The 27,029-nt window shown below is 47.6% G+C and overlaps 1 protein-coding gene across 1 annotated transcript in view; it reads right to left on the bottom strand.

The window, feature by feature from the left end:
* LOC139232754 (tetratricopeptide repeat protein 28-like) overlaps positions 1-27,029 on the bottom strand; it is a 428,802-nt gene that overhangs the window by 253,896 nt on the left and 147,877 nt on the right. Inside the window, exons 14-15 of the mRNA XM_070863256.1 lie at positions 22,911-23,130; positions 22,058-22,279 (exon numbers count right to left, since the gene is read on the bottom strand). Coding sequence (XP_070719357.1) covers positions 22,058-22,279; positions 22,911-23,130 — 442 coding nt within the window. The remainder of the gene's footprint in view (positions 1-22,057; positions 22,280-22,910; positions 23,131-27,029) is intronic.

Raw genomic sequence — 27,029 nt, 5'->3', positions numbered from 1 at the left:
GACCTTGGATCTGGCCTGGAGGCAGTGGAGGTTGAACAGATTCCCGTTTGTTCTATAGATTAGCTCCACTCCAGAGGGGAGCTTCTGAGGGCGAGATGGTGCATTGCAGCAAGGAAGATCGAGAGGAGCGTTGGTGTGATGACACAGCTTTGCTTGACCCTGGTCGGCACATGTATTGGGTCTGTGGTGGATCCGTTGGTCAGGATCACGTCTTGCATGTCGTCGTGGAGCAGGCGGAGGATGGCGACAAACTTTTGAGGGCAGCCGAATTTGAGGAGAATGCTCCACAATCCCTCACGGTTTACAGTGTCGAAGGCCTTTGTGAGGTCAAAGGAGGCCACATACAGGGGTTGGTGCTGTTCCCTGCATTTCTCTTGGATTTGCCTCGCAGTGAAGATCCATCATTGTGCCCCTTAGTGGGCAGAATCCACATTGCAACTCTGGGAGGAGCTCTTCAGCAACAGAGAGAAGGCAATCGAGGAGGATTCTTGTGATGACTTTCCCTGTGGCAGACAGCAGGTAAACTCCTCTGTTATTACCGCAATCGGACTGGTCGGCTTTCTTGAAGATGGTCACGATTACGGCGTCTCTGAGATCCCCCGGAATGCTCTCCTCCTTCCTGTGAGGACACTCTGGGCAGTACAGTTTCCCTCTCTTTGTACTTCCAATGGGTGAGGGCACTCTGGGGCAGTAGTTTCCCTCTCTTTGTGCTTTCACTGTTTCAGGGCACTATGGGGTAGTCCAGTCCAGACAGCTTTATACAGAGTTTGACGTATTGTCGCTTACTCACAGCCACCGATCCAACGTAGATGTCAGGAGAAATCGTGATGCTAAAGAGTTAAAGGTTGGAGTTAACATAAGGGACACTGCACTACTCCTTTCACCAGAGACCCAGTATTGTCTTTCCAATGCACTCCTTGGCAGTCTGCTGTGGATATAATAAAGGCTGTAATCCAACCCCAAGGATCCATGATTGGCCGCCAGGGAACAATGGGAGAATGAGCTGTCAAAAAGAAACTTGAAGCTTTCAACTCGGAGGCACAGAGAGACACAAAGGCATAGCTAGAGAGAATGCAAACAGATGAATACCCCACCGCTGGCAAGAAAGAACATGGAGACGAACAGGATCGCTGTCTACTAGCTCAGGAGCAGCAGAGCACAGGCTGCGATATCGTCTTGTTTAGAAGGGCCTTTGCCTGGTAATGCTTTATGTGTCTGCCTATTGGAGTCATCTTCTCTCCCTTGTCCTGGGTATTACAGGAGTTACAAGTTGAGAGCCGTCCAGTCAGATACTAAAGCCACATCTGCTGCCTGCCATGTTCCAGAGGCTGAACTATTACAGGATATTACTGTCTCGGATCGCACCTAAATCACAAGAGCTGGATGACTGCCACTAACACTGTCTACGCGTTACAGTGAAGAGTCTGTGCGCACCTCGGCAGTCCCAAACACAGCAAGAACAAAATAGAAGCATGGCTGGCACCAGTACGGCCCCTGGGAATCGTACCCTGCGATGAGCTGCACAACAACAACAAGCACTGGAGATAACAGAGTAAAGGAGTGAGTACCACCCACATTCTGAGCATGGAGGCAGAAGGAAATACGTTACACAGAGGTGAAGGTTAGGAATGGGCTCCCTCGAGCAGGAGCAAAAACAGTATGAATTGTTTGGAGACACATTGGATTGTGAGGCCGGGTACGCTGTGCCCAAGTTTGAAGAGTGAGAGGCAATCAAATACCATCAGATGCACAATCACACCCAAAGGATAATTAGTTCAGTCCAAATACAGTGCAGTTTAACAACAAGCCCCTTAAAGCGAATGAACAGCCGTGGAGCGTCACCAAAATCATCAAAAAGAGGCATGGGGAGGGTCATTTTCAGCTTCGTAAAATTAAAACCGGGGTTAGTTTTCAAAACACCTTGGGTGACTAGTTATTAAACCTGCCCTAGGCAGCCTTTCCCAGTGATAGTGAAACACCTCTGCCCTCCAACCCATCGTGCAAATTTCAGGCACGAAGGTGGAGCAGCTGTTTGTGACGAGTGCTCGAGTGATGTTTTCTACTTCCCTAACACCATCTTTACCTCTTCCTCCCTCTCCTCCTTTATCACCCAACTCTGACCAAACGTATGGCTACCCCTTCACATGTTTCCTGCCTTGACTCAGCATCTACCCCTGTGATGTTCCTTGGCACATTGTTCTGTTAAAAGTGTTATAAAAATGCGAATTGTTGTGTTTTCCTGCGGCAAGGTTAGACACCCTGGTTAGGCATTAGTGTCTGATCGGCCCACAATTGACCTTATGTTCTACATTTTTGTGTCAACTAACTATAGTCTTCCAAAGTTCTTTCGATTCAGGAATCATTCCTTTAGATTGGAAAATTGTACTCTGCTATTTAAGAATGGCGAGAGAGGGAAACCGGGGAATTATAGACCAGTTGGCCCAACATCTGTTGTCAGGAAATTGCTAGAGACTATAATTAAGGATTGGGTGACTGAACATCTCGAAAATGTTCAAATTGTGCAGAGAGAGCCAGCATGGATTTGTGAAAGATAGGTCATCCCTGAGGAGGTGACTAAAGTAGTAGACAGGGGAATGTCTATGGATGTTATTTATATGGACTTCCAGAAGGCATTTGATAAAGACTCACATAAGAGACTATTAACTAAGGTAGAAGCCCACGGAATTGAGGGGAAATTATTGACCTGGTTAGGAAATTGGCTGGGCGGCAGGAGATGGGCAGTAGGGATAATGGGCAGGATGTGACTAGTGGTGTCCCGCAGGGATTTGTTTTGGGGCCTCAACTATTCACGGTATTTATTAACGAATTAGATGATGGCATAGAAAGTTCATATATCCAAATTTGCGATGACACAAAGTTAGGCAACATTGTAGGTAGTGTCAGCTGTGGCTCAGTGGGTAGCACTCTCGCCTCTGAGTCAGAAGGTTGTCGGCTCAAGGTCCACTCCAGAGACTTGAGCACAAAAAAAAATCTAGGCTTACACTCCAGTGCAGTGCTGAGGGAACGCTGCACTGTTGAAGGTGCCGTTTTTCGGATGAGACGTTAATCCGAGGTCCCGTCTGCCCTCTCAGGTGGACGTAAAAGATCCTACGGCACTGTTTCGAAGAAGAGCAGGGGAGTTATTCCCGGTGTCCTGGACAATATTTATCGCTCAATCAACATAACAAAAACAGATTATCTGGTCATCGTCACATTGCTGGTTGTGGGAGCTTGCTGTGCACAAATTGGCTGCCGCATTTCCTACATTACAACAGTGACTACACTCCAAAAGTACTTCATTGATTGCAAAGCACTTTGAGACATCCAGTTGTCGTGAAAGGGGCTACAGAAATCAAAGTCTTTCTTTCAGTGTAGATGAAAGCATAAAATTACAAAGTAATATCGACAGATTAAGTAAAACTGTGGCAAATGGATTTCAATGCGCAGTATGTAACGGAACCAACCGGGGGCAGGCTATCTTAGATCCGGTCCTGTGTAATGAGACAGGATTAATAAACAATCTCCTAGTAAAGGATCCCCTTAGAATGAGTGATCATAGCATGATTAAATTTCAAATTCAGATGGAGGGTGAGAAAGTTGGATCTCTAACCAGCGTGCTAAGCTTAAACAAAGGAGACTATGAAGGTATGAGGGCAGAGTTGGGTAAAGTGGACTGGTAAAATAGTTTAAAGTGTACATAGAAACATAGACATAGAAAATAGGTGCAGGAGTAGGCCATTCGGCCCTTCTAGCCTGCACCGCCATTCAATGAGTTCATGGCTGAACATTCAACTTCAGTACCCCTTCCTGCTTTCTCACCATACCCCTTGATCCCCCTAGTAGTAAGGACCTCATCTAACTCCTTTTTGAATATATTTAGTGAATTGGCCTCAACAACTTTCTGTGGTAGAGAATTCCACAGGTTCACCACTCTCTGGGTGAAGAAATTCCTCCTCATCTCGGTCCTAAATGGCTTACCCCTTATCCTTAGACTGTGTCCCCTGGTTCTGGACTTCCCCAACATTGGGAACATTCTTCCTGCATCTAACCTGTCTAACCCTGTCAGAATTTTAAATGTTTCTATGAGGTCCCCTCTCATTCTTCTGAACTCCAGTGAATACAAGCCCAGTTGATCCAGTCTTTCTTGATAGGTCAGTCCCGCCATCCCGGGAATCAGTCTGGTGAACCTTCGCTGCACTCCCTCAATAACAAGAATGTCCTTCCTCAGGTTAGGAGACCAAAACTGTACACAATACTCCAGGTGTGGCCTCACCAAGGCCCTGTACAACTGTAGCAACACTTCCCTGCCCCTGTACTCAAATCCCCTCGCTATGAAGGCCAACATGCCATTTGCTTTCTTAACCGCCTGCTGTACCTGCATGCCAACCTTCAATGACTGATGTACCATGACACCCAGGTCTCTTTGCACCTCCCCTTTTCCTAATCTGTAGGATGGTTGATGAACAGTGATGTACATTTAAGGAGATATTTCACAAATCTCAAGAAAAATATATTCCAGTGAGAAGGAAAGGGTGTAAGAGAAAAGATAGCCATCTGTGGCTAACTACAGAAATAAAGGATGGTATCCAATTAAAAACAAGGGCATACAATGTGGCCAAAACTAGTGGGAGGACAAAAGATTGGGAAGTGTTTAAAAACCAACAAAGAATGACTAAAAAAATGATTAAGAAAGGGAAGATAGACTATGAAAGTAAACTAGCACAAAATATAAAAACAGATAGCAAGAGTTTCTATAGATATATAAAAAGGAAAAGAGTGGCTAAAGTAAATGTTGGTCCCTTAGAGGACGAGACCAGGGAATTAGTAATGGGGGACATGGAGATGGTAGAAACTCTGAACAAATATTTTGTATCAGTCTTTACGGTAGAGGACACTAATAATATTCCAAAAGTGGATAGTCAAGGGGCTATGGGAGAGGAGGAACTTAACACAATCACAATCACTAAGGAGGTGGTACTCAGTAAGATAATGGGACTAAAGGCGGATAAATCCCCTGGACCTGATGGCTTGCATCCTAGGATCTTAAGAGAAGTAGCGGCAGGCATAGTGGATGCATTGGTTGTAATTTACCAAAATTCCCTGGATTCTGGGGAGGTCCCAGCAGATTGGAAAACTGCAAATGTAACGCCCCTATTTAAAAAAGGAGGCAGAGAAAAAGCAGAAAACTATAGACCAGTTAGCCTAACATCTGTGGTTGGGAAGATGTTGGAGTCCATTATTAAAGAAGCAGAAGCAGGACATTTGGTAAAGCAAAATTCGGTCAGCATGGATTTATGAAGGGGAAGTCATGTTTGACAAATTTGCTCGAATTCTTTGAGGATGTAACGAACAGGGTGGATAAAGAGGAACCAGTGGATGTAGTGTATTTGGACTTCCAGAAGGCATTTGACAAGGTGCCACATAAAAGGTTACTGCACAAGATAAAAGATCACGGGGTTGGGGGTAATATATTAGCATGGATAGAGGATTGGCTAACGAACAGAAAACAGGGAGTAGGGATAAATGGTTCATTCTTGGGTTGGCAATCAGTAACCAGTGGGGTGCCACAGGGATCAGTGCTGGGACCCCAACTATTTACAATCTATATTAACGACTTGGAGGAAGGGACTGAGTGTAACATAGCCAAGTTTGCCGACGATACAAAGATGGGAGCAAAAGCAATGTGTGAGGAGGACACACAAAATCTGCAAAAGGACATAGACAGGCTAAGTGAGTGGGCAAAAATTTGGCAGATGGAGTATAATGTTGGAAAGTATTAGATCATGCACTTTGTCAGAAAAAAAATCAAAGAGCAAGTTATTATTTAAATGGAGAAAGATTGCAAAGTGTTGCAGTACAGCAGGACCTGGGGGTACTTGCGCATGAAACACAGCAGGTTAGTATGCAGGTACAGCAAGTGATCAGGAAGGCCAATGGAATCTTGGCCTTTATCGCAAAAGGGATGGAGTATAAAAGCAGGGAAATCTTGCTACAGTTGTACAGGGTATGGTGAGGCCACACCAGAAATACTGCGTGCAGTTTTGGTTTCCATATTTACGAAAGGATATACTTGCTTTGGAGGTAGTTCAGAGAAGGTTCACAAGTTTGATTCCGGGATGAGCTGGTTGACTTATGAGGAAAGGTTGAGTAGGTTGAGCCTCTACTCATTGGAATTCAGAATAATGAGAGGTGATCTTATCAAAATGTATAAGATTATGAGGGGGCTTGACAAGGTGGATGCAGAGAGGATGTTTCCACTGATAGGGGAGACTAGAACTAGAGGGCATAATCTTAGAATAAGGGGCCGCCCATTTAAAACTGAGATGAGGAGAAATTTCTTCTCTCAGAGGGTTGTGGATCTGTGGAATTTGCTGTCTCAGCGAGCTGTGGAAGCCGGGACATTGAATAAAATTAAGACAGAAAAAGACAGTTTCTTAAACGATAAGGGAATAAGGGGTTATGGAGAGCGGGCAGGGAAGTGGATCTGAGTCTATGATCGGATCAGCCATGATCATATTAAATGGCGGAGCAGGCTCTAGGGGCCTTATGGCCTTCTCCTATTTCTTATGTTCTTATGTTCTTATGTAATGTCGGCAAATGTGCGGTCATCCACTTTTTTACCTAAAAAGGATAGAACAGGGTACTTTCTAATTGGTGAAAAGCTAAAAACAGTGGAGGTCCAACGAGTTGGGGATCCAGGTACATATATTAAAATGACATGAACAGATACAGAAAATAATTTGAAAGGCTAATGGAATGCTGCCTTGTATATCTAGAGAACTAGAATACAAGGGGGTAGAATTTATACATAACCATAGTTAGACCACACTTGTGATACTGTGAGCAGTTCTGGGCACCACACCGTAGGAAGTATATATTAACCTTCGAGGGAGTGCTGTGTAGGTTCACCAGAATGATACCCGGGCTCCAAGGCTTAAGTTACAAGGAGAGATTACACAAAGTAGGGTTGTATTCCCTAGAAATTAGAAGATTAAGGGGAGATCTGATCAAAGTTTTCAAGATATTAAGGGTAACAGATAGGGTAGGTAGAGAGAAACTATTTCTGTTGGTTGGGGATTCTAGGACTAGGGGGCAGAGTCTAAAAATTAGAGCCAGACCTTTCAGGAGTGAAATTAGGAAATACGTCTACACACAAAGGGTGACAAAAGTTTGGAACTCTCTTCCGCAAACAGCAATTGATGCCTGATTAATTGTTAATTTTAAATCGAAGATTGATAGCTTTTTGTTAATTAAAAGGTATTAAGGGATATGGGCGGTTATATGGAGTTAGGTCGCAGATCAGTCATGATCTCACTGAATGGCAGGGCAGGCTCGAGGAGCTCAATGGCCTTCTCCTGTTCCTATGTTCAAATTCTAAAGCTATTCGAGGACTAATGTTGGCAGCGAGCGGTTGAGCCCATTCTATGTTAAGATGTGATTTGCAGAGACATGGACCATGTACATTAGACACCTCAAGTCGCTGGAGAAATATCACCAACGATGTCTCCGCAAGATCCTGCAAATCCCCTGGGAGGACAGACGCACCAACGTTAGCGTCCTCGACCAGGCCAACGTCCTCAGCATTGAAGCACTGACCACACTTGATCAGCTCCACTGGGCAGGCCACATTGTTCGCATGTCGGACACGAGACTCCCAAAGCAAGCGCTCTATTCGGAACTCCTTCACGGTAAGCGAGCCAAAGGTGGGCAGAGGAAACATTACAAGGACACCCTCAAAGCCTCCCTGATAAAGTGCAACATTCCCACTGACACCTGGGAGTCCCTGGCCCAAGACCGCCCTAAGTGGAGGAAGTGCATCCAGGAGGGTGCTGAGCTCCTCGAGTCTCATCGCCGAGAGCATGCAGAAAGCAAGCGCGGCAAACCAGTCCCACCCACCTTTTCCCTCAACAACTGTCTGTCCCACCTGTGACAATTACTGTGGTTCTCGTATTGGACTGTTCAGTCACCTAAGGACTCATTTTTAGAGTGGAAGCAAGTCTTCCTCGATTCCGAGGGACTGCTTATGATGATGATGATGTGATTGCATTAAATAGCACCTGATCATCAGTGCCGCTGCTATTGCATAGCAGATACCAGACTGCCCCTGTAGGACTTAGTGGCCCAGGGGCTATACCCTCCAGCAACTTGCCAAGGCTTCTTCGACCGCACCTCTCAAACCCACAACCACCACCACTCAGAAGGCCAAGGGCAGCATGTGCATGGGAACACAAGTCACACATCATCCTGACTTGGACATACATCTCCATTCCTTCATTTACACTGGGTAAAAATCCTGGAACTCCCTACCTAACAGCATTGTGGGAGTACCTTCACCACAGGGACTGCTGCGATTCAAGAAGGCAGCCCACCACCATCTTCTCAAGGGCAACAAAGGCTGGCTTGCAGCAACGTCTATAACTTGAGAATGACAAAAAAACTGGAGGATATCATTTCTCTAAAGTTACTGTTTGGTTTGAATATTAATTTTTTATGTAAGTACATCTCTGAATTATTAATGCAGTATAATTTCTAACTTGGCACAGCGAGAAGCTGTAACTAAATATCTTTTTGACAAAGTAGTGTCTTTATCTTAAACATATCCAGGGATCAACATTAAATCATTGCCCGCTTGCTAAGGGCAAGTGCATGCAACTGTCCTTGGTACAGTTCTTATCTACTACCTGACCTTGTCACTGATATAACTGTTACAGCTTTAGGGTTTTGCTTCAGATATTCTCTCGGGTACAGTGATGCTAGTCATTCATGCAAGCGGTTTGAGCATCTTACATATAAGCCCTGAATTTGCGGCCCCTACGTGTGCGTACGAGATATGCACGTGCTCGTAGGGGCCCTGCAGGTTTTGGGTTTAGGCATGCGAAGCGCATGCGCCTAAAGCCGGAACTTGCGATGGGTCAGGTATCCTCTCAACAGATCCGCATCCGAAACTAAAGGGCTTCCGCGGGCAGGGAGTTGGGCTATTTGTCGAACTTCTGCCCAATAAATGCCCTTGAAATTCTTACGACTGAGAAAAGTAGGTATCAGGTCTGCTTTTATTAGTGTAAGGCTTTTAAAGGACAGAAAAATAAATTTCTTTCAATAATTTAAACATTTAAAATCCTGTTAAATAAGGTAAGTTTATTTTTAGTATGTAAATTTATTTTTCAAAAGATTACATTTTTGTTTCAAATAATTAATTAAATTCCATTTTGATTAATTTTAAATATGTGATTTAAAAAAAAAATTATTTTAAGTGTTTGTGCATTTTTGGGCATACATATGAATGCCTACATCCCTGGAATATGTGGACCTCTATGTAGACCTTCGCGTAGAGGCCCAGAACCGCAAGTCTCCGAACCACCAAGTAGATTCGTAGAAATTTGTCAGGTCGGAGGCATCCATCTGCTGGAAGCCTCCGACTGCAATTTCTGGGCTATTGTATCTAACTATGGGATAACGCAATCAAAGGGTGAAATGGTAAAGTGAATCACAGTATGATCTGCACTGGATATTCGCTTCCTTTGTCCCCATGTGCCTCTCCAGTCTTCTCAAACTCAGACTGAGCAAACACTTGGTAAGACAAGGCCAGATACAAATCATTAAAGCTGCTTTAGTTCAGAATAAATGAACATACAACTATGACCAGACTCACTGAGTTCAGTTGGTGCAACTTGTCTTTGCATAGAAACGTAAACTAAAGAACACTATTGCACAGGCCCACATGAGATGGTCATCTTACTTGAGTTGAACAAAATAACTCCTAACTACCCTACTAATCTGATCCTGGGCAAAGCTTGCCATCGCAGCTTTGTGTTTCAAAAGGCCCGACGGATTTTGCTGGACCAGACTGACTGCCTGTTTCTCTGTTTTCATCAACTGGTGATTACAGCTGGAAGAAAAGGCCTCACAGAAAGGTCGAACACCCAGGACCAGGGACTTCCCAATGCAATGGGTGTGAGCTGTTTACTTGAGACAATGAAGGAGAATTTGCACAGGAAAAATGTAGTGGACAGTGTTCTGTTTATTGAGCAGAAATGCGGTAGAGATTCCCTCTGCCACCTGGGCAAGCTCCTTGTCTCTCTCAATAGGCCTTTAACTCGGTGTTACTAATCGATTCAGGCGGATGTATATTCTCGCCACGTCCATTTTTCTAAAAAGTCTAAATTGTTCACTACAAAAACGTGACAAGCTGTACATTATCCGCGCACACTGGGCACTACGGTTACCATCATTGAGTCCAGAGACTTGAGCACATAACCTAGGCTGACACTCCAGTGCAGTACTGAGGGAGTGCTGCACTGTCGGAGGTACCATCTCTCAGACGAGATGTTAAACCGAAGCCCCGTCTACCCACTCAGGTGGACGTGAAAGATCCCATGGTAGTATTTTGAAGGGGAATTCTCCATGGTGTTCTGGCCAATACTTATCCCTCAATCAACATCACCAAAAACAGATTCTCTCTCATTGCTGTTTGTGGGGTCTTGCTGTGCGCAGAATTGGCTGCTGCATTTCCCGATATTACAACAGTGGCTACAATGCAAAAGTACTTCATTGGTTGTGAAGTGCTTTGGGTCATGGAAGGTTACTATACAAGTGCAAGACTTTTGTTTTTTGTAACAGGCACCATGCCTTGTGCTTCTGACTCGGTGTTTGTGTGTCTCTCCTCAGATGTTCCGCAGGGAGGAGCTGGCTGAGGCTGCCCCAATCGAGGGTTCAGATCGCACCCCAGACAGGGACCTGTCAGGCAGCCATCCTTCAGCTCTGCACAAGAACATTGATTGCATCATCTGCTACTCCGCCCACAACCTATACGACAGGCTGCCTCGGAAGCTCTACTGTGGCCACACTTTCTGCCAGGCCTGCCTGCGGAGACTGGATACTGTGTTAAATGAGCAGAGATGGATCCCGTGCCCACAGTGCCGTCAGAACACCCCGTGTCCTCGTAGTGGTGTCGCCATGCTCGAACTGGACCTGGGCATTTTTTTGACCCTTAAAACAGAAATGGAGTCTGTAAAAACAGCAGTGAGACAGGACACAGAATCACAGCACAAAGTGACAGCCAAAGATCATCAAACCTCACAGCCAATCACTGAGCAGCCTGCAGCTCTGTGTCAAGACACGCCACAAGAGCCGCACTTTCCCAGAAGCCCTTGCTGTGCTTGCTGCTGCTGCATCTAACAGCGTTACTCACAAGGATTGCTAATGGAGGTGGCCATCGGGAATCGATCTTCACCCAGCACAAAACCACTGCCACACATTATTGAAAACCACACATCTCACTCTGTCTTATCTGATATCAATGCAAGTGGATATCCAGTACCAATATAACTGCACAAACTAGACAGTGGGTTACACAGAGAGCTGTGTGTACTGGACAGTGGGTTACAGACAGCTGTGTGTACTGGACAGTGGGTTACACAGAGAGCTGTGTGTACTGGGCAGTGGGTTACACAGAGAGAGCTGTGTGTACTGGACAGTGGGTTACACAGAGAGAGCTGTGTGTACTGGGCAGTGGGTTACACAGAGAGAGCTGTGTGTACTGGACAGTGGGTTACAGAGAGAGAGCTGTATGTACTGGACAGTGGGTTACAATACTAAAGATTGTCTTTGAAAAAAATCATTGTAAAGTAAGAAATTAAATATTTAATTACTGTAAACTAATGCTTGGATTCTCTCTATTTTTCAAAATAATAAACATATCAGTCGGAGCTTGATTGCCCCTTTGGGAATGTGACCCAGAGTGTGATTCCTCCTTTGGGAATGTGACCCGGAGTGTGATTCCCCCTTTGGGAACGTGACCCAGAGTGTGATTCCCCTTTGGGAACGTGACCCAGAGTGTGATTTCCCCTTTGGGAATGTGACTTGGAGCCTGATTCCCGCTTTGGGAACGTGACCCAGAGTGTGATTCCCCCTTTGGGAACGTGACCCGGAGTGTGATTCCCTTTGAGGAATGTTATGTTTAGAGCGCCTCTTGTCTGGAATGTCATTCAGAAATTGCTTTCCTCTCTGGGAGTGTCACTCATTAAGGACAAGGATGATGAGGATGTGAGCCAGTGTTAATAAGGACACGGTCACAGTATGCCAGGTGACTTGCAGTGTTTGGATGGTGGAAGTGCGGAGCTGGCCAGGGGATTATTGGGCAAGTCCAGCCATGAGGCGATAGGACTACTATTGCAGTAGTAGAGGTAGGGATGGAGGCAGGCAATCTTGTGGAGCTGAAAGAAAGCATTGATGGATTGGTTGTGTGGAGGAAGCGGAGTTTGGGGTCGAGTGATATGTTAAGGTTCCACATTTCTGGGCTAAGTCTGAAGTGGCAGCCCTGAAAAGGAGATTGTGTTCGGGCCAGAAGCATGTAGGTATTTGCGGGAGCTGGATAAGGATGGCTTAGGTTTTGCTCACACTAAGAAAAAAGAAAAAAAAATTGCATTTATATAGCGCCTTTCACGACCACTGGACGTCTCAAAGCGCTTTACAGTCAATTAAGTACCTTTTTTGGTGTGTAGTCACTGTTGTAATGTGGGAAACGCGGCAGCAAACATGCGCACAGCAAACTCCCACAAACAACAATGTGATAATGACCAGATAATCTATTTTTTATGTTATGTTAATTGAGGGATAAATATTGGCCAGGACACCGGGGATAACCCCCCCACTCTTCTTCAAAATAGTGCCATGGGATCTTTTACAGCCACCTGAGAGGGTAGACAGGGCCTCGGTTTAATGTCTCATTCGAAAGAAGGCACCTCTGACAGTGCAGCACTCTCTCAGCACTGCACTGGAGTGTCAACCGAAATTGTATGTGCTCAAGTTCCTGGAGTGGGACTTGAACCCACAAACTTCTGACTCAGAGCCAGAAAATGTTGGCTCATCCAGGTCTTGATGTCTGATGGGTAGTTGGAGATGGTGGCAACAGCTGTGGGCTCATTGGAGAAGTGGAGAGGTAAAACTGGGTGACATCAGCATAAAGTTGAAGTTGACTCTGTGGCTATGAATGACTTGCCAAGGGGTCCCATGTTGGGTGAAGGGAAGGAGTGGGTCAAGGATTGAATACTGGGGTACACCAGAAGTAACCATGTAGTTACAGAATGAGAAACCATTTGATATGATGTCTTTGGTGTGACAGGTAGGAGTGGAACCAGGAGAGTAGTGCCATGGAGGAGAGAGGTTTGAGCAGGATGTAGAAGTCAACAGTGCCAAAGGCAGCAGAGAGGTTAACGCGGATGATGAGATGGAGTCATTTAAGAAATCTTTGGTGACTTTGACTAGTCGGTTTCTGTTCTATGGGTGTGATGGAAGCCTGATTGGAGTGCTTTGAGAGATGCAAAGAAAAGAGGGAAGGGTGGAGATGGGTGAAGAGCATGGAGCGAGTGATGACAATGGTTTTGAACGATGTAGGTACTAAACAAGAAGATAAGAACAGGTTGGCAATACTGGTAATCATGGGGCTGAGAAGGGCAAGTTGGGAGGTTAGGAACAGGGAAGAGAAAATCAATGGAGCAGATGGTGGGTTCCCAAAGGGCCGGGCTGAGAGATGAGGGGGTTAGAAGAGGCGGAGAGAGCTGAGCGAATGCCTTTGATTTTGGACACAAAAATTCCTGTTTAGAGTTATTACAATAACCTTTGTTCCAGGTATCTGCCCATTTTCAGTTGTGCAAACAATGATTTTAGGCTCATCTGCTGAGCAAATGATGTGTGTTAACTTCCTACTACTACTGCTGCTGCAACTACAACATGCATTTAATGTAGGAAAACTTCTCAAGGCACTTCACATGAGCGTTATCAGACAAAAATTGACACAGAGCCAATGCTGGAAATATTAGGATTCGGTGCCGCAAACACAGCTGTTTGTCTCCAATACACTGGCATTAGTGAACAGCGGGTGTGGGATTCACTTCCGGTGTCAGAGGCCAGAATGAGATGGAACCCTGACTTTTGCACCTCAAAGACACATTCCAACCTGGCTGTTCATGTCCTGCACTGAGCCCCTCTGAGGCTTGTTGAGAAGGGACTCATCATAAAGAATGTTATAAATAAGATGAGGAAAAAACATTAGAAGCATGACCCAGGACAGACAGAATCTATTGTGTTCCTAACATAGATGAGACTGTACACAGGGAGGTTAAAGTAACAGTGACCTCAGTCTTTATTAAGACACTCCAGAGTGAGGAACAGGCCTTAGGGGCCGGCTTATATAGTGCTCCCAAGGGATGCTGGGATCCCTTGGGACTTCAGGGGATGAGCTCCCTGGTGGCGGAACATGGGAGTGCATGTTTTACAGATACACAACATCACTCCCTTCCACAAAAGTCAAAGTGAAAACTATTTACAAGGCGAGGCGATCAGGAGCCTTTCTTCCCCTGGTGGACCGCCTCGGTACAAATGTCTATTCTGGTGTGTTGGCTGTGCCCTCGCTGGGCTGGTGTGTTGTTGGCCCTGCAGGGCTGCTGGGTGAGCCTGGCCTTGCTGGGCTGTTGGGCGTGATGGGTTCAATTTCCTGGTCCGGGGTGGTGTCGTTGATCCTTTGGGTGTGTGTAGTGGGCTCGAAAAAGGTGGTGTCTGCTATGGGTTGTTCAGGGCAGTCTGTGAACCGTAGCTTCATTTAGTCCAGGTGCTTTCTGCAAATTTGTCCATTGTCTAGTTTGACTACAAACACCTTACTCCATTCTCCAGCTATCACCGTGCCCGCGATCCACTTGGGACCATGTCCATAGTTTAGCACATACACGGGGTCATTCAGATCAATTTCCCGTGACACAGTGGCACGACCATCGTTTACATTTTGTTGCTGCCGCCTGCTCTCTACCTTATCATGCAGGTTGGGGTGAACCAGCGAGAGTCTGGTTTTAAGTGTCCTTTTCATGAGTAGCTCAGCTGGGGGCACCCCTGTGAGCGAGTGGGGTCTCGTGTGGTAGCTCAGCAGTACTCGGGACAGGCAGGTTTGGAGTGAGCCTTCTGTGACTTGTTTAAGGCTCTGTTTGATTGCTTGTACTGCCCACTCTGCCTGCCCATTGGAGGCTGGTTTAAACGGGGCCGAGGTGACATGTTTGATCCCATTGCGGGTCATGAATTCTTTAAATTCGGCACTGGTGAAACATGGTCCTTTGTCACTGACCAGTATGTCAGGCAGGCCGTCGGTGGCAAACATGGCCCTCAGGCTTTCAATGGTGGCGGTGCTTCCTGACATTATTTCACATTCAATCCATTTTGAAAAAGCATCCACCACCACCAGGAACATTTTACCGAGAAACGGGCCCGCACAGTCGACATGGATCCTCGACCATGGTCTGGAGGGCCAGGACCACAAACTTAGTGGTGCCTCTCTGGGCGTGTTGCTCAACTGAGCACATACGCGGCATTGCCGTACACAGGACTCTAAGTCAAGAGTCGATACCGGGCCACCACACGTGGGATCTGGCTATCACTTTCATCGTTATTATACCCGGGTGTGTGCTGTGGAGATCCGAGATGAATGTCTCCCTGCCCTTTTTGGGTAGCACTATGTGGTTACCCCACAACAGGTAGTCTACCTGAATGGACAGCTCATCCTTTCGCCGCTGGAACGGCTTGATTAGCTCTTACATTACAACGGGGATGCTGGCCCAGCTCCCATGCAGTACACAGTTTTTTCACGAGGGACAACAGAGCATCTTGGCTGGTCCAAGTCCTAATCTGGCGGGCCGTGACAGATGATTTATCATTTTCAAACGCTTCCATGACCATCAACAAGTTTGCAGGCTGTGCCATTTCCACCCCCGTGGTGGGCAATGGTAGCCGACTGAGAGCATCCGCACAGTTCGCGGTGCCTGGCCTGTGGCGGATGGTATAGTTATATGCTGATAGCGCGAGTGCCCACCTTTGTATGCGGGCTGAGGCATTCGTATTTATCCCTTTGATTTCAGCGAACAGGGATATGAAGGGCTTGTGACCGGTTTCCAGCTCAAAGTTGAGGCCAAACAGGTACTGATGCATTTTCTTTACCCCAAACACACACATGCTAATGCCTCTTTCTCAATCATGCTGTAGGCCCTCTCGGCCTTAGACAAGCTCCTGGAGGCATAGGTGACAGGTTGCAACTTCCCCGCAACGTTAGCTTGTTGTAATACATACCTGACTCTGTACGACGACGCATCACAGGCTAGCACAAGTCTTTTACACGGGTTATACAATACAAGCAGCTTGTTGGAGCATAAAATGTTTCTGACTTTCTCAAAAGCAATTACTTGTTTTTTTCCCCATACCCAGTTCTCACCTTTACACAATAACACATGTTGGGGCTCAAATAGGGTGCTTAACCCCGGTAGGAAGTTACCAAAATAGTTGAGGAGTACCAGGAACGACCGCAGCTCCGTGCCGTTCTGTGGCCTGGGCGCGTTCCTGATCGCCTCTGTCTTGGCGTCTGTGGGCCGAATGCCGTCCGCCGTGATCTTTCTCCCCAAAAACTCCACTTCTGTTGCCACGAAGACGCATTTCGACCTCTTCAGCCGCAGCCCTATGCGATCCGGTCGCTGGAGGACCTCCTCCAGGCTTTGTAGGTGCTCGACGGTGTCCCAACCCGTGACCAATATGTCGTCCTGAAAAACCACCGTGCGTGGTACCGACTTGAGTAGGCTCTCCATGTTTCTCTGGAAGTTCGCTGCAGCCGACCGAATTCCAAACGGGCATCTGTTGTAGATGAACAATCCCTTGTGCGTGTTGATGCAGGTGAGGCCCTTCGAAAACTCCTCCAGCTCCTGCGTCATGTAGGCCGAAGTCAGGTCGAGCTTGTTGAACGTCTTGCCTCCTGCCAGCGTCGCAAATAGGTCGTCTGCCTTAGGTAACGGGTATTGGTCCTGTCGCGAGAAACAATTATTAGTTACTTCATAATCGTTGCAAATCCTGACCGTGCCACCACTTTTGAGTACTGGAACAATCGGGCTGGCCCACTCGCTGAATTCCACTGGGGAGATGATGCCCTTCTGTTGCAGCCTGTCCAGCTCGATTTCCACTCTCTCCCTCATCATGTGAGGTACCGCTCACGCCTTGTGGTGAATGGGTCGTGCCTCTGAGACCAAGTAGATCCGCACCTTCAGCCCAGAAAAGTTTCCAATGCCTGGCTCAAAAAGGGAAGGAAATTTGTTGAGAACCTGGGTACATGAGGCCTCATCGACATGATGATAGCGCTCGGAAGTCATCCTAGTTCCAGCGGATTTTGCCCAGCCAGCTCCTTCCAAGCAGTGTGGGGCCATCGCCCGGGACAATCCAGAGTGGCAGTTCATGCACCGTGCCCTCGTGGGTGACCTTGAACATGGCGCTGCCCAGGACAGTGATGAGCTCTTTGGTGTACATTCTCAGTTTCGTGTGAATGGGTGTCATGGCTGGTCTGAGTGCCTTGTTGCAGCACAGTTTCTCAAACATCTTTTTACTCATGATGGATTGGCTAGCGCCAGTGTCCAGTTCCATGGCTATGGTTAAGCCATTCAATTTTACATTTCGCATTATAGGTGGACATTTCGTCGAAAATGTGTGCACTCCGTATACTTCAGCATCTGCCTCCTCTCTCTGAGGCTTGAAATTGCTTTGATCCACCAAGGACCGATCTTTCTCTGCCACGTGGTGATTAGCAGGTTTTGCAGAGCTTGCAGCTCGGCTGCAACCTCATTGGAGGTGCCCCATTGTTCCACAGCTCTTGCAAACATACCCTTTGAATCGGCATGAATAGGCTGAATGGAAGCCTCCACAACGCCAACAAGGTGTGAATTGCCTTGCATTCATCCTTTGTTGCGGACTCTGAGTCACCTGGGTCACCTGAGGCCTGTTGGCAGTTGAAGACTCGTGGTTTCTGCCCTGTACATTTCTGCTCGCAAACACAGTTCCAGTTAATTTATGAACATTGGTAGCACTTGTGTGCTGAGAGATTTGTTTGGTGGTATCACTGGTGGACATAAACGCCTGTGCTATCACAATGGCTTTACTGAGGGTCGGTGTCTCTGCAGTCAAAAGTTTTGATAGGTTGGCCTCGTGGCCAATGCCCAGTACAAATAAGTCTCTGAGTATCTGCTCCAAGTAACCATCAAACTCACATTGTCCTGCAAGTCGCCTTAGCTCGGCGACGTAGCTCCCTGACCTTCAGATCGCTGGCACGTGTAGAACCGATACCTCGCCATCAGCACGCTCTCCCTTGGGTTACGATGCTCCCGAACCAGTGTACACAGCTCCTCATACAACTTATCTGTGGGTTTCACCGGAGCCAGAAGATTCTTCATGAGGCTGTAGGTCGGTGCCCCGCAGACCGTGAGGAGGACCGCTCTCCTTTTTGCAGCACTTCCTTCTCCGTCCAGCTCGTTGGCTACAAAGTACTGGTCTAGCCATTCGACATGGGCTTCCCAGTCATCGCCCTCCGAGAACTTCTCCAGGATGCCCACAGTTTGCTGCATCTTTGCGTTGGATTTGTATACTCGTCGCCAGTTGTTGTGATCCTAACACAGATGAGGCTGCACACAGGGAGGTTAAAGTAACAGTGACCTCAGTCTTTATTAAGACACTCCAGAGTGAGGAACAGGCCGGTTTATATACAGTGCTCCCAAGGGATGCTGGGATTCCTTGGGACTTCAGGGGATGCGCTCCCTGGTGGTGGAACGTGGGAGTGCATGCTTTACAGATACACAACAGAATCGACCAGTCTCTATATGATTGAGGCATCAATGCTGGATTAAAGGAAACAGTACTGTACATTGGTGTCCTAATGCACCCAGGTAAGGAATGGTAGGAGGCGACTTCCTCTCTCCCCTTATCGCCTAATGTTGTTGACTGTTGCTGAGGTGCAGTTCCACCGCACCCACTGGCTGAATTAATTATTCTTCATGTGTGAGCCTGACTATGAGGGTCAGTCGGCTGTTCGGCCCTAGTGAACATCATAGCCAAGCCTTGCCCATCTCCAACCAAAGTCCACACACAAGCACATCTCCAACAGGGCTCATTAATGACAACCGGGAGCAGGTACCCTGGATAGTTTCTCCTTCCTAGCACAAGGATACTGAGGCCAATTGGAGCACCCCTACCACCTCCCCAATTGGAGCATCCCTACCAGCTCCAAGGCTACGGACCAAGAGCTGGAAAGTGGGATTAGGCTGGATAGCTCTTGGTCGGCCGCGCAGACACGATGGGCCGAAATGGCCTCCTTCTGTGCTGGTAATTTCTATGATTCTATGATTCTCCCCAATTGGAGCACCCCTACCACCTCCTCAGTTCAAATCAGGAAGCTCAGCACACACTGGGAACTGAATGTCTATATGGGTCAGTTCTATACTGGGCAGTGCATTTACCACCTGAGCTCTAGAGACAGCCATATGTCTGCTTTTTATTTGAATTAGCATAGGCTAACACTATTAAAGATGGCAGCCTTGGCTCAGGGAGTTGCTGATGCAAGGCTTTTGCAACAGTGAAAGCTCAAAGAGGCCTCCTCTGTGGTTGTGGTGGTGATGGCATGGGTTGCACGCCAGGCTCCTCTTCCTCATCTTCCTCCTCCTCCTTCCTCCCATCTCTCCTGAGGTGCTCCTGCAATCCCCATTGCCAATTCTTGTCCCCTCATGATGGCTAAGTTGTGTAGCATGCAGCACACCACAATGAACTCAGAGACCTGCTGAGGGGAGCATTGCAGGCAGCCTCCAGTGTGGTCCAGGCATCGGAAGCGCTGCTTGAGCACTCCAACTGTCTTTTCAACGACGTTGCGTGTGGCTGCAAGGTTCGCATTATAGCAATGATCGGCTCCTGTCGGAGGGTTCCGGAGTGGGGTCATGAGCCAGATGGCGAGGCCGTAACCTTTGTCCCTCAGCATCCAACTCTGGCCTTGTGGTTGACACTTGAACAGGCCTGAGACAGTGCTCTCACGCAAGATGAAAGCATCATGGATGCTCCCTGGATATTGGGCATTGACTGCCATGATGCGCAAAGTATGGTCGCAGGCGATCTGTACGTTCATGGAGTGGGATCCCTTTCGGTTTCGGTAAACCTCTGGATTGAGTAAAGGTGCACGCAGGGCGGTGTGCATACAGTCAATGGCATTCTGAACCTTGGGGAAGCCAGCAAATTATCCAAAACATACAGCCCTCTCATTCTGGGTCCCCTTGGTCATTGGGAAGTGTGCAGTGGTCACCTGGTGAATGCTGCAATGTATAGTGTGCTGCGAGATGGAGCATATGTACCCCGCTGATGCCTGAAAGGAGCCGGAGGCATAGAAGGCAAGTGCCGCAGTCACCTTCACCTCGACAGGCAGTGCAGTCCTGTTGCCATTAGTACTCTAGGTCTGTTTTTATGAGTTGGCATATCTCTGTCAGCACTTCTTTTCCAAAGCGCAGCCTTCTAACGCACTGTGCCTCAGGGAGCTGCAGGTATGAGCGCCGTTCCCTGTAAACTAGTTTGGGATAAGGCCTCCTCCCCATGCGACCTCTTCTTCGATTACATTTAAAATGATCAATAAGCCTTCTTGCAGCTTGACGCCATATAAATATAGCAGCCAGGAATAATGGTTGACATAGTATAGCCCCAATCTTTTAAAATGTCCTTAAATGTCCTTTAAAACAAACTATAAATTCACATAAAACTTCACTATGAAAAATGCAGCTGCCTTCTCCCAATCCTTTTATGCACTCAACTGATGCTCTGTTTTCAAGATGCCGTTGTTAGCGCGGGTGCGACTGCTTTTTGCAGGCGGGTTCCCGGGCGGACAATAAATCGGGCGAAATGTTGGAAAATTCTGCCCTGGGCGCTAGCGCAATTGCCTTAAGGCCAGGGGTGACGGAAACGGCTTACCACCGCATCCCATCTTTCCCACCCCGCCCGGCGCACCTACCTCTTACCGCCTGGCACAAACCCCTTTTGCGCCCTGTGGGGGGAATTGTCCCGTGGAAACGCGGTCGGTGCCCCAGACAGCTTTGCGGGGCATGAAACTGCAGGTGTCTGCCCATAAAGGGGAGGGCGACCGCCACGGCTGCCATTTTGTTTAAATTGTCGTCCGACTTCTGAGTCGGTCTGACAATGGCGCCCGCTGGTTCAGTCGGGCCGCTTGGCACCCCCTCTTGGGTGCCGGGCTGCTGGCTCCGCCAAACCACTCTCTAGTGACACAATGGATGCCTCACTAGGCCTCAGAGTATCCCTCCTCTTTAAGTGAAGGGGAGGGACATTGCAAAGCTTTTGTCATCAGCCCCGTGCTAACGTGCACAGCGCTAAATGACACCGCCCTCCTTCCGCCCCGCTCCCGACTCTCTTCTGCCCCTCTGCGGCCACCAACACTGCTCCATTCATTTCTGTTCACAAAAGGGCCAAAGTTCCCTCCAATCTCCACCCCAGCTGTCATGCAAGTAATTGATCATATAATTCGAATTATCCGAATGGGGCGGAGGAAAATTTCCACTCCTAAAACTCTTAAATCTGTCGACATTTTCTGTCTGCAAAACCTTACTTTTGGTTGTCCAATTTCCCATTATAAATGTCTATGTCTCTATTTGTAATGGAAACTGCCGATGTAAATATGTCACGCTGTAATTATACCCTCCCACCAGTTTTATACCCTCGCAACTCAGTTTTGCATCTTCCCAACTCCTCAGCCTGCAGTCCAAAAATCTCCTAGACTCCAACCAGCTCGACTTCTCTGATTCCCAATTGCTGCAAGTGTTGCTACTTAAACTATATAAATAATGTAACTTAAAGTATTATATAAAATTGAGAACAAAATGCATGATTCTACAATGAGGCTGAATGGCCTGTGCCTGGTGCAATTATCCCCAGCCCTCTCACCCTGCTTCAGATGAAGACTACACTTGCTCCCCCTGTGCAATACTGCAGGAGATCGAGTAGCAATATATTAAAAGTCATAAATATGGTGCATGTTTTCTGTACACATTAACCTCTACTTTCTGTCTCAAAAATTTGGAGTAATCCTTAACCTCTTCATACACAGCTATTCAACAAGTTCAGGCAGAGCTCGAGCTTCCGTTAGAATGTGCCCCTCGGGGCTGTATTTACCGAGTATCAACTCACGACTACAATCCAATTCGGAAAAGTCAGCAAAATACCAGACACTTACCAGCTCTGAGGAAGGCAGTGGGCAGTTCCAAGGGCAGCACAGGATCCTGGGTAGTACCTCCATCCCCACAGCTAGACAGGACTACAATCCTGGCCTTCAGTTTCAACTCAAGGATCTCAGGAATGGTCAGTATAGAGGAGCGCTCCTCCACGAGTTCTCCAGCAACCGGAGGTGGATGTGGGGTAAAGAGCAACACACTGTCTTCCCAGCTCCCGTATGTCGCTGCAACATCAGAAAGATCATCATTAGGGGAGTGTCAACTCAATGTTTAAAACATCTTGGTGAGAAATTTGTGTTCACCTAAATGAAGGACATCAGAGCCCCATCAAACACTTCCAGGGCACGCACAGCACGGGTTAGATTTTGCGTAATCTATTTCCTTCAATTGTCACTTTATTATGCTGCTGAAGAAATTCACATTTTTTCTTTGCTTTCCCCAGGAGCTTTGAAATGATCATTTTGAGGAGAAATGCTTCCAGGTCACGGATAGCAAGGTTTGATGGAGCATAAAGCTCCCTCCAATCTACCCCAACACTATGACTCGGTCTCAAACACAGAAGAGCTCCCCTATTACCACGTTAGTGCCATTATTAGGGGCAGTTTTCTAATGTCCGCTTCTGCATAACTGCATTGAATTTAAGCAAAGGTATTTCACGCAGGACCCCAGCAGGAAATAGACATATTCTGATAGACATCAGTTCCGGCAGAGTTTGGGCATGGATCAGCAAAGGTGTCTAACCCAAGCACCACCCGCTGATCACCAGCTCATTGTCACACCATGATAATTAGGGCCTTATCGTGATCTGGCTTAGCAGTCTCCCAGAGAGTCTGGAAGCAGGCAGGCTCTGCTTACCGATATGTACGACCGTCATCTGCGGAAGTTCGCCGAGCACGCGCTTCTTAGTTGCTTCTTTGCCCAAGACTGCCTCTGTTTGCAGGTACTCAGCCACCTTGATAATTTCCTTCTGGGCACCGATTAATGGGCCCCACGGCTTCCAAACTCTTCCCCATAAGGACAATGCTGAAGGGAAATGCGGGCTTCCCACAACCAGAGCCCCAGATCTGTTGAACACCTGAAGACAGAAAAAAGAAACACAGTTAAACACTTCCATTGGTATAACAGAGGCCATGTGGATTTCCAATCAGTGAATGGATCATGAACGAATAAACCCTTTCTATCAGGTGTGATATGTACAGTGTAAGCATCGGCTCCCCAAGGATTTGTTGGACATTGCGTTTTAATTTTCTCACTGCAGAAAAAACTGGAAGCTGTTTGTGGGAGGGGCCCAGGTATTTCTCCATGTTGGACTATGATGGACAGGTGTGGTCTGGGAAGACAATGGCCAAGATAAGGCAATTCATCGTGGGTGATGGGCAAATGAAGGGTCTATTGTTAAGCAATGTGAACTCGTCAAAGATAGATCAGATGAACTGATCAGTGATCGAGCCATAACCTGGATGAGATAACCCCGAGAGGTGGGAATTACCAGAACAATAGAAAGCGATTAAGCCCAGACCGGTCGGAAGCAAAAATCCATCACTGGCAAAACAGGAAGCCTCGAAACAAAGGAAAAAACTTTATTGGGCCAGAAGAAGACACACAAACAGGAAGCTTCGGAACAAGAACAAACTTTATTCGACCTGAAAAGGCAAACGAACTAGGGGTATAAAAGAGGCCGTGTGGCCACATCTCACTCTCTTGCTCTCTACAAGAACCGAACCCTCCGTGTGGGACGGAGAAAGGAAACCAGAAGAGACACGTTTTCATCAGGAGAAGCAGCGAGTAAGCCAACAAATTGGTGAGCATCATTTCTGCACACGCATCTTTTTTTTAAGATCACAGCCACAATGTAAGGGGGCATCGTATGTTCTCCCAATCAAATCTTAAGTGTTTTAAGAGGGAGGTTTTAGATGTGGGTATTTCATGATAGGGGCCTGTCGAGATGGGCCAGAGTGTGTATTTGTTTTATACAGCAGGGTGTATGTGGTTTTACTGGGTGCAGGTGTGTGTTTAAACATTAATAAAAGCATTGCCGGTTGAGACCAAGGTATTCGGCCCTGACTCATTCATCTGTTCAGTACAGTAAACACTCCCAACTCTAGAACTATTGTAAAGTGGGGGTGCGTCGAAGACGCCCAAGGGAAACCTCATAGAATCTGGCGAGCGCACGCAGGACGCTGGGTGTATTGAACAGAGAGTTATGGAAGATATTAAGGCCAAGACATCGGCAATGAGGGATAGGATTTCCTCATATATCTTTGGGAAAGTTAACGTACCACAACAGTGGGTACTAGACCTGTTGTGGGCCGAGAGTCCAGAGGACAAAGCTGCTGAGTGGACGGGTAGTAAGTGTTGTGTATCTGTAAAGCATGCACTCCCATGTTCCACTACCAGGGAGCTCATCCCCTGAAGTCCCAAGGGATCCCAGCATCCCTTGGGGGCACTGTATATAAGCCAGCCCCTAACGCCTGTTCCTCACTCTGGAGTGTCTTATTAAAGACTGAGGTCACTGTTACTTTAACCTCCCTGTGTTAGGAACACAATAACTGGTGACGATAATCCGAATCCAACGCAAAGATGCAACAAACTGTGGGCATCCTGGAGAATTTCTCAGAGGAAGAGGACTGGGAAGCCTATGTCGAATGGCTAGACCAGTACTTTGTAGCTGGACGGAGAAGGAAGCGCTGCAAAAAGGAGAGCGGTCCTCCTCACAGTCTGCGGGGCACCGACCTACAGCCTGATAAAGAATCTTCTGGCTCCAGTGAAACCCACAGATAAGTCATATGAGAAGCTGTGTACACTGGTTCGGGAGCATCTTAACCCGAGAGAGAGTGTGCTGATGGTGAGGTATCGGTTCTACACGTGCCAGTGATCTGAAGGTCAGGAAGTGGCGAGCTACGTCGCCGAGCTAAGGCGACTTGCAGGACAATGTGAGTTTGATGGCTACCTGGAGCAAATGCTCAGAGACTTTTTTGTACTGGGCATTGGCCATGAGACCATCCTACGAAAACTTTTGACTGTAGAGACACTGACCCTCAGTAAGGCCATTGCGATAGCACAGGCGTTTATGTCCACCAGTGATACCACCAAACAAATCTCTCAGCACACAAGTGCTACCAATGTTCATAAATTAACTGGAACTGTGTTTGCGAGCAGAAATGTAAGGGGAAGAACCCACGATTCTGCAACTGCCAGCAGACCTCAGGTGACCCAGCTGACTCAGAGTCCCCAACAAAGGATGAATGCAAGGCAATTCACACCTTGTTGGCGTTGTGGAGGCTTCCATTCAGCCTATTCATGCCGCTTCAAATGGTATGTTTGCAAGAGCTGTGGAACAATGGGGCACCTCCAACGAGCTTGCAAACGAGCTGCAAGCCCTGCAAAACCTGCTAACCACCACGTGGCAGAGGAAGATCGGTCCATGGTGGATCAAAGCAATTTCTAGCCTCAGAGAGGAGGCAGATGCTGAAGTACATGGGGTGCACACATTTTCGACGAAATGTCCACCTATAATGCTAAACGTAAAATTGAATGGCTTACCCATAGCCATGGAACTGGACACTGGCGCTAGCCAATCCATCATGAGTAAAAAGATGTTTAAGAGACTGCAACAAGGCATTCAGACCAGCCCTGAGCCCCATCCACACGAAAATGAGAACGTACACCAAAGAGCTTATCACTGTCCTGGGCAGCGCCATGGTCAAGGTCACCTACGAGGGCACGGTGCACGAACTCCCACTCTGAATTGTCCCGGGCAATGGCCCCACACTGCTTGGAAGCAGCTGGCTGGGCAATATCCGCTGGAACTGCGATGACATCCGAGCGCTATCACATGTCGATGAGGCCTCATGTCTCCAGGTTTTTAACAAATTTCCTTCCCTTTTTGAGCCAGGCATTGGAAACTTTTCCAGGGCAAAGGTGCGGATCCACTTGGTCCCAGAGGCACGACCCATTCACCACAAGGCGCGAGCGGTACCTCACATGATGAGGGAGAGAGTGGAAATCGAGCTGGACAGGCTGCAATGCGAGGGCATCATCTCCCCAGTGGAATTCAGCGAGTGGGCCAGCCCGATTGTTCCAGTACTCAAAAGTGATGGTACGGTCAGGATTTGCGGCGATTATAAAGTAACTATTAATCATTTCTCACTACAGGACCAATACCCGTTACCTAAGGCAGACGACCTATTTGCGACACTGGCAGGAGGCAAGACGTTCACCAAGCTCGACCTGACTTCGGCCTACATGACGCAGGAGCTGGAGAAGTCTTCAAAGGGCCTCACCTGCATCAACACGCACAAGGGACTGTTATCTACAACAGATGACCGTTTGGAGTTCGGTCGGCTGCAGCGATCTTCCAGAGAAACATGGAGAGCCTACTTAAGTCGGTACCACGCACGGTCAGGACGACATATTGCTCATGGGTCGGGACACCGCCGAGAACCCACAAAACCTGGAGGTCCTCCAGCGACTGGATCGTGTAGGGCTGCGGCTGAAGAGGTCGAAATGCGTCTTCATGGCAACAGAAGTGGAGTTTTTGGGGAGAAAGATCGCGGCGGACGGCATTCGGCCCACAGACGACAAGACAGAGGCTATCAGGAACACGCCCAGGCCACAGAACGTCACGGAGTTGCAGTCGTTCCTGGGACTCCTCAACTATTTTGGTAACTTCCTACCGGGGTTAAGCACCCTCTTAGAGCCCCTACATGTGATATTGCGTAAAGGTGAGAACTGGGTATGGAGAAAAAAAACAAGTAATTGCTTTTGAGAAAGCCAGAAACATTTTATGCTCCAACAAGTTGCTTGTATTGTATAACCCGTGTAAACGACTTGTGCTAGCATGTGACGCGTCGTCGTACGGAGTCGGGTGTGTATTACAACAAACCAACGTTGCGGGGAAGTTGCAACCTGTCGCCTATGCTTCCAGGAGCTTGTTTAAGGCCGAGAGGGCCAACAGCATGATTGAGAAAGAGG

Source organism: Pristiophorus japonicus, chromosome 20 (assembly GCF_044704955.1).
Source record: "Pristiophorus japonicus isolate sPriJap1 chromosome 20, sPriJap1.hap1, whole genome shotgun sequence".
Lineage (NCBI taxonomy): Eukaryota > Metazoa > Chordata > Chondrichthyes > Pristiophoridae > Pristiophorus > Pristiophorus japonicus.
This window is presented reverse-complemented; position numbering and strand designations above follow the sequence as displayed.